Source organism: Bidens hawaiensis, unplaced genomic scaffold (assembly GCF_021521415.1).
Source record: "Bidens hawaiensis isolate Kalapana, Puna unplaced genomic scaffold, B.hawaiensis_p1.1 tig00035043_1, whole genome shotgun sequence".
Classification (NCBI taxonomy): Eukaryota; Viridiplantae; Streptophyta; class Magnoliopsida; order Asterales; family Asteraceae; genus Bidens; species Bidens hawaiensis.
This window is the reverse complement of record NW_027496084.1, coordinates 214,411-223,305: the sequence shown is the minus strand read 5'-3', so window position 1 is coordinate 223,305 and position 8,895 is coordinate 214,411. Positions and strand designations below refer to the sequence as shown.

Sequence of the window (8,895 nt, the reverse complement as noted above, 5' to 3'; positions counted from 1 at the left end):
CAAATTTATATTATAAACTTACATACATGCATATGTACACACAAAGATACGGTTGTACATATATACGAAATAAATACATTTTTATATACGCGTGTACATGCATACTACGACTGTGTGGTATGCAGAACTGATTTCGTTAAAACTTATGAAACTCACCAACTATTCGTAGTTGACCTTTTATTTAAACATGCTTTTCAGGTAATCAGAAAGGTGGAGTAAATTGATTATGTGTTATTTGTTGGATTGTGATCGATGCTGTGAGCATTTGAGTTAGAAGTAAAGTAATTGGAGAGCTAGTTTTGATTGTATCACTTAGTTTGTAAAAGATGTTAGAACGATGTAATATATTGTAAATTAGTTAGTAATGTTTATTTATGAATAATGTATTTAATACCAGTTGTATCTGTTGCATTTCCATTTAACGCTTCCGCACATCGCTTGACGGGGTGTGACAATAATGTTTCTTCTAATTCTTTGTTCTTAAACATCAATGTGTCATTATCCATATAAGCAATAGATTTCTTGCTAGTAGGCCTTAATACAGTTCAACAGTTGGATATAGGGTATCAGTAGTAGATGGTTAAGGTGATGGGTTGGAAATTGGTGAAAGGTTTCATGAATGATGTGTGTCAAATAACTCTATAATAATGACCCTCACAACTAAGCTTTAAATATAAAACGAAAATCCTAAAACCACACACAACCGGCAAGTGTACCGATCGCAAGTAGTATAGACCTAGGAAGTCCGAGTATCGAACACGTGGACACGTAAGACGCTAACCATTACTAACCCTAGACACGATCTACCTTAGAATAATACTTAATTGATTTTTGATTTTTAATTACTTAACTGAACTAACTAGACTGACTGACAAAAGTTACCTAAAATAAAAAACTTAACGGGGAACTAACTGTGTTAACTTAGGATGGAGAAAAACGTCTACCTAGGTCTGAATCAAATTGTAGGCCTAACAAGCTAATAGATTGAAGGATATCAAGACACCGGTCCCTAAATATGACATGACTAAGGATCGCTCGGGCTCACTGGATCACCTCTCGGTCTCACACAACAAGCCTAAACTACTCAAAATCGGCTAAAACGACCAAACCGGGAAACAATTTCTAACGTGTTCTAATGCTAGATCACCTCTCGGTCTCACCAACACTCGACCCTAATGGTAATGAATACTACACAACCAAGGATAGCGGAACAATTCAACTTAAACCAAAATAGATCAACTAGTCGCTCAAAACACCTAAACCTTACAAGAAACGAACTCGCTCTCGCGCAATCCTTATTCTAGCATGCGAAGGCAATGAGACTACCCTAACTTCTTATCACCTCTCGGTCGCAAAGAAGGTGTCTAACCGCTGTACTTTAACCAAATAATCATGAAACAAAACCCTACGGCTGTTCCTACCGCAAACAAACCCTAAACACCAAGTCTAGAATCAAACAATGCACCGATCAATCAATACAAAACCAATCAATCAACACACGGGGTTTATGCAATCAATTGATATAATTTCCAGCCACTAAATACAACCTATTTCATGTCTAAATCAAACTTTACAATAGCAATTAAGGTCTATCAATCAAACAATCCAACAAGCTCATCAAACATTAACAATTTTCATCTTTCCTAGGTTGAACTAACAAGATTAGCCTCTCATAATTTTTGGACAGCAGAAAACACTCAACAAAATCATCTTTAAACTCATACCAATCATCATAATAATCATCCAACAATCAATACTAATCAATAACAAGTCAATCATTAAAGCAATTGCAAAACTAGTTAACAATTCAACAAGAATAAGAAAGATTGATGAACAATAGTTTAAGGAAAGGATATGTGTTGGTTTTTGGCTGCTCTTGATGCTGTGAAACTGATGTTAAACGACCACCGAGGCTTGTTCTTGCTTGTTCTTCCTTCCCTAGCCGCCACAAGTCCAAACCCTTGCTTCAAAAAACTTTTTTCTTCTTCTTCTTTGCTGCTGCCGATCGCAGCTCCCCTCTAGCCCTAGGGTTTTATTAATTTTTATATATTATAATATAATGTAAGATTTGGACCTCCATGATGCATACGGGCCGGGCCTTGAGTTGTTTCTTGAAATCCTATGCGTAAAAGGCTCTTAACATGCTCGAAAAGCTCGGTTTCTTCTTCCTTGTAACTCATAACCTACAATATGAATAAACATACATAAAACCTATATAAAACGAGTTAAAACACATAAAATATGATATATTACGTAGATCAAAGGTGCGGAAAATACGTGTGTTTTACAACACATCAATGAATGGGATATTGTGTTGGGGAAGATACATCTGATGGTTCATTAGTAGGAGATTCAGGTTGGGAAGGTGTAGTTAAGATAGTTTGGACAGGGATGATGGTTTCTTGGATTGGGGAATGGGGTGGATATGGAATTTGTGGGGATTGTCATATTGTAGTAGTTTGCATATGGTCAGGAGAAGTAGGTTTAGAACCAATATGTAAATTTTCAACAACTTGTTACGCAACATCTACAACATTCTGAGCTTCAACATTGGACATCCTCATCGAAACCCTTCAACACCTCCGACCACCGTCAGCCGGCCGTCTGCACCAACACCGGCCACCCACTTTCAACAAGACCACGACTACTAGCCGCCGGGAGGAGAGAACAGTGATGTCATAGATGCGTTCGTCGGGAGAAGATTATACACGGCGGCGGGAATCGCTGAGAGATTTGAGAAAATATATTTTCAACTTCAATTCCAGTTTTAATTTCAGATTCATACATTTTTAATCAAAATCAGCAAAAAAAACTACTCTATTTGTTTCCGATTTGTTAATTTAATAAACGAATTGAGAGAACGGATTATGTGGAAATTCTTTATGTATGGTGTTGGGGTATTGTTGATGAAGAAGCAATACACTAGGGTGCACAGTGTGTTATTGCAGGTTTCAGGTGACCGGCTTTAGTACAGATGAACGGCCGACGGTCATAGGCGGTGTTGCAGGCGTTCCGATGTTGGGATCCGGTGGGTGGATTTGGGGCTATTTATTATAATCAATATTGATTTTTAGTTGTAAAAAGTGATCCCAAAATATATTCAATTTCTTATTTTTGTTTATAATTGTTTAACGTAAAGGGTAATTCGGTCATTTTCACTTTCACTTAAGAAATAACTAACGGAGTTAATACTATGTTAAACTGAGATTGTTATGGATAACAAAACTGAAGGTTAGGATTATTACCAGTCATATTGTTTGTTGGGATTATTACTGGCCAATAGTTAATAATTTGGATTATTAAAATCCAATTTTCCTAATAAAAATCAATCAAACAATCCTAAACATCCATATGCATCAATTTAATATAACTAAACCTTTTACTAAATCATAAAACCATAACGATAAATAAATCCCAAATCAAATCACAACGTCAAAATAAGTTCATCATAAGCCTAAGCAGTCTATAAAGTTTAGCGAATCATTATAAAATCAAACAAAACGATGATAAAGGAAATTATGGTGAAAAACAATAGAAACGAAAGATTAAAGGTGATAAAACCCGTCGTCTTCGTTCTTGATTGATTGACACATCACCGGCTGATTCCTTGCATTGAAACCCACCAAAATATTGAATCCTAATCTCCGGGAAACTCCAAATTCGGCTCTGGTTCGTAGGGTATGCTTAGGGTTAAGTTTAAAGGTGTTTAATTAGGTTTCCTGAGCCCAAAACTGGTAAAAAACAAAGAAAATTCGGGAATCTGATGGCCGTGGCGCCGCGCGGCGGCCTTTTTTCCTTCCGGTCCCGCGTCGCTCTGGCTAGGGGGTTGGAAGCTAACCGTCCGATTTAGTTCTGATGCAGTCCGGTTCGTTTCCAGATGCAGTCTGGTTCAATTCTGATGCTCCGGTTCTCCGTTTTATCTCATTTTTCTTTCTCTTTAACCACGATAAACCTATGGAAAGTATATTATTCAAATATGTTAGTAATATATAAATTCAAATAAAAACCGAACAAAAACTAATAAATTACTAAATAAAATGTACAAGGGATTTATATATATTTAGCATTATATCACCCAGACATGCTAGGGTAGTATAAATAGATCTATTTGTTTATTCGTCTAGCTTGAGAGAGGGTGTATATTAAAATCTTACGTGAGAATTAGGGTTTTATTCTTAAGTGAGAGAGAGATAGTCTCCGCCTACGGGATGAGCTCTCCCGGTGGTGGCTGATCTTTATTGTGTATGCATGTGTGTATCTATGAGTTTTCTTTGTGAGAATCTTTTGACTAATGAAATCATGCTGCCACATCTTTATGTTTGTGTTTTGATTGCATGTTTGTGTTAATCGAATCAGGCTCTCTCCCAAACAGCACATCCGTCCATATACCTTTCAAGAGTGAATACGAGTGCGATTCGATCCTAGCTCAGATCCGAGCTCCTCCGCAAATACCGAATATTGTCGCTTCCACACCTGGGCTCGGGTCTTGTCATTGACAATATAAAGGGTTAAAAGAAAATGACCTTTGTTTGTATTAGGGGATTGCTTTTTATCAACGACATCTCACACGATCTGTTTGAGCATACAAAACTTATTACTATAGTCAAATCAAGAGTAATAAGAATACCTTATGATTCAAAATATGCGGAGTCTTTAATACACAATAGACATACTTAAGCATATCCAAACAATCTATATACACCCATAATTGATTTTAAAGAAGGATATAGTGTACCTTTGATTTGACTAAACCCGAAACCCATTGATGGAAAAGATTGCTTATGGTTTGTGTTGGTCATTAGGGAACTCCAAAGTGGTTTAGGACTTAGTAATGTCAGTTGAGGATGTTAGAGAATGACCATTATAGAGGCATGAGATTCCTTGAATAAAGTGCATCACGTGGGTTGTTAGTTTTTGGCATATTAATTGGTCAAAGTTTGTCTTTAGTTATTTCCTATTTTAACTCCCTTTTAATTTTTAACTGTTTGACTTTGTTCAGTTTGTTTACGTATTTATAGCCGATTAGGCGTTATAATGAATTCAAGATTTTGGCTAATCTATGCAAGTACCATTCATTACACTTATATCAAGTGGTATCAGAGCAAAATAATCAAATCTTCGTGAAGTAGAGGAGGTGATCGATGGCAGCCAATGAAAAACATATGATGGTTCTGTGTTTCATCGTCACTATGAGCACTGGAGTGAGATGATGGAAAACTTGCTGCGTGCAAAAGGGTTATAGAAGCTCATCGATCCAGGAATTAAAGAGCCAGCATTCGGCATCGCCATGAGTGATGCACAGAAGAAGAAATTGGACAAGCTTAGAATGGTTGATTTACAAGTAAAACACTATCTCTATCAAGCAATTGATGGGGTAACGTTTGAGCAGATTCTTGATCGAATATCGTTCAAGGCATTATGGGAATCAATGAAGAAGAGATTTACTAGTAATGCGCGGGTCAATAGATCTATGTTATAGAAGCTATGAAGAGATTTCAAGATTCTAGAGATGAAAAATCATGAAACCATACCCGATTACTTTGGTAGGGTTTTAACCATTTCAAATCAAATGAGAAGCAACGGTGAAGAGGTGATGGATACGGAGATTGTTGAGAAGATTCTCAGAACTTTGTCTGAGAAATACATGTATGCCATGGTCTCCATTGTAGAATCGAACAATTTGGAAGAAATGACCGTTGAAGAGTTACAAAGTTCTCTCATAGTGCATGAGAAAAGTTCAAGAAGGTTGACAAAGAAGAAGAACATACACTCAAGATCGATGAAAATGAAGGATCAAGTGGCGGTCGTTGAAGAGGGAGATTTGGTTCTAGAGGAAGAGGACGTGGTCGTGGTAGATCATCGTTTAACAAGGAGACCATCGAGTGCTACGATGTCACAAAAACACTTCTCCTATGAGTGTCCGAGTATGGGGGAAAAGGAGGCTAACTACCCCGTGTTCAATGAAAATGAAGATGTTATGCTCATGGGTGAATCAGAAATAGAAGAACATGTGTTAATGGCTCTTACCAATGACGATGGAAGAAATCCTCTTCGGTTCTTGGATACGGGATGCTCTAACCACATGTGTGGGATCATAGAGAAGTTTGTAACCTTTGATCAAAGCTTCTCAACCACAGTAATACTTGGAAATAATACTCGAATGAATGTAGGTGGGAAAGGAAATGTAAAGTTGAGGATTGAAGGAACTACATTCATAGTGCAAGATGTGTACTACGTGGCAGAATTGAAGAATTCTTTTCTAAGTGGCAGAATTGAGGATTCAAGGGTCTCTCTTTCTTATTTAAGTCAAACACATGCAAAGTTTTTCAAGAAGAAAGGGGTCTCCTGTTTATGAGTAAGATGAGTACAAATAGAATGCTTCCTATTTGTGAAGATGCTAATGGTGGACTCGTAGATCAAGAATGGAAAGATGTAATTATACAAATGAAGGAAGCATGGTGTGGTTATGGCATGAAAGGTTAGGTCACATTAGTCAAACAACCACGGGAACACTCCAACAAAAAGAAATGGTGAGAGGTCTATCAAATTTTGATGTTGAAAAGGCAGTGTGTAAGGATTGTTTAGAGTGAAAGTCAACAAGAAAGAATATGCCAAAGAAAGGTAGGTGGCGTGCATATGATATTTTGGAGTTAGTACATTCAAACATTTGTGGGCCAATTACTCCTCATTTAAACTCAGGCAAAAGTATATGATAAGTTTTATAAATGATTTAGTAGAAAGGGATGGGTTTACCTGTTGACTGAAAAATTTGAAGCCGAAGAAAGGTTTAAAGAGTTTACAGCTAAAGTTGAAAAAGAAACGGGTTTGGTTGTTAAGTCGCTTAGAACAGATAGAGGGGGTGAATATCTATCTCTTGAATTTACCAAGTTTTGCAAAGAACATAGTATAAAGAGACAGTAAACAACAAGGTACATTTCACAGCAAAATGGAGTGGCCGAGAGGAAGCATAGAATTGTCATCGGAATGATAATAACACTTGCTTCAAAACATATGTTAAAGGTGTTTTGGGCATAATCCGCCATTTGGTGTTATTATACTTCAAACAAATGTCCAAGTAAGGCTCTTTGTTGGTGCAGGATGTCAGTAGTTCAGTATCGAGTGTCTGTAATCGTGTTAGTTAGATTTGAGTTTTGTATGTAAGCGAAGTTGCTAACAAGTTCGCTTATATGGGCGAACTTGTTAGACAAGCGAAGTTAGTGACAACTTCGCCTGAACATGCCAGGCGAAGTTGTCGTGTCTATATAAGCTGTTTTGTTTACGGCTTATACAGATTATTCAGTATTCAATGAGTTTTTTTGTTAACGTGTATTCGAGTCAGAGAGTTTGTACTCAGTGATCTTTGTATCACGTGTTTACGGTTGAAATACAACGTGTGTTTGATTATCGTATCGTGTGTTAGCTCGTATTGTTTTCTATACTCTTAACGTCTTACGTAGGGATTCCGCACCTACGTAGAACGCGATATCTCGTGTAGATCCGGCTGGGAACCTACAATTGGTATCAGAGCATTTGCTCGATTGTGTGGTTCGGGATTATCACGCGGGTGTAGAAATCGTTCCGTTCGACTATTCGCGGGACGAGTTTTCTGAGTTTTTGTGTCCTACTCACCTCCTACAATCATAAACAACCCATAACACCTTCACACATCTCGAAAAACCCAGAAATCTAATCTGCAGAAAGTTCGTGTTCATCAGGCGAAGTTGCCGTCACTGTTAGTAGGGTTTCGGCGAAGATATAAGGTTAAGCGAAGTTATCCACAACTTCGCCTACCTCTTCAAGTTCGCTTACCTCAAGCGAAGTTACCCACAACTTCGCCTACCTCTTCAAGTTCGCCCAGCTTAAGCGAAGTTATTCTCAACTTCGCCAATCCGGCGAATTTAAGAAAGTGAGCGTAGTTACAAATTCACGCGAAGTTAAGTCTTGAGCAAAGTTATCCACAACTTCGCCTACAGTGCTGTTTGAAAATTAAATTTTTGATTTTCGGATTTCTTTGAGTTTTGTGAAAGATGTCTTCGATAAACATTACCGAACTAGTAAAGATGGAAGTAGAAATGGGTTCGGCTACAAAGGCACCGAAGATGCTTAAGAAAACTGATTATGTAGCGTGGAAAGATCGTTTTGAACAATATGTCAAGTACCAAGATGCTAAGATGTGGGTATGCATACAAGATGGTTACATTCCACCTACTACTGAGTATGAGGGTCGTGATCAGATCAAGAAATACAAAGAGATGGAAGAAGAAGAGAAGAAGATGTATGAAGCCGAAAGCAAAGCTCATGCAGCAATTACAATGGCTCTTCCACAAGAGATTCTGCACACTTTCAGAAAGTACAAAACTGCAAGAGAGCTTTGGGAAGCGCTTGAAACTGTTTTGAGGGCAATGTGGGAATTCGTGCGTCGAAAATTAAACATCTAAAAACCCAATTCTCGGTCTTCAAGTATCTGAAGAATGAGTCACTTGATGATATCATCACAAGATATTATCATCTGATGACTGAGCTCAGCAACTATGCAATTGTTTACAAAGAAGATGAGATAGTTGAAAAGCTTCTTGATGCTCTCCCACCGAAATGGGAGATGTATACTGTGTTGATGAGAGAAGACAAAGACTTTGCTGACTATGACCTGGAGACAGTAGTTAACAAGCTAAGAACGTTTGAACTGAACATGGTATGAAAGGAGACACCTACCGATCAGGTTCAAGATCCGGGTATGTATGGTGCAAAGGTGAACTCAGGATCAAGTTCGAAAACTGAATCATCTGCTTATTACTCTAAGGGAGAGTCAGGCGCTAGCTCAACACATGAAGGACATGTATCTCTCAACATGAACGGTGATGTGTGCTTTGTAGCTGGAGGATCAAATGCTTCTCA

The 8,895-nt window shown here is 37.8% G+C and overlaps 1 protein-coding gene across 1 annotated transcript; it reads left to right on the top strand.

Moving 5' to 3' along the window:
- The first annotated feature begins 5,509 nt into the window (after positions 1-5,509).
- Positions 5,510-6,355, top strand: LOC143586897 (uncharacterized). The gene has a single exon (XM_077068345.1). It carries the CDS (start codon positions 5,510-5,512, stop codon positions 6,353-6,355), a length of 846 nt encoding a protein of 281 aa, XP_076924460.1.
- Positions 6,356-8,895: the final 2,540 nt, after the last annotated feature.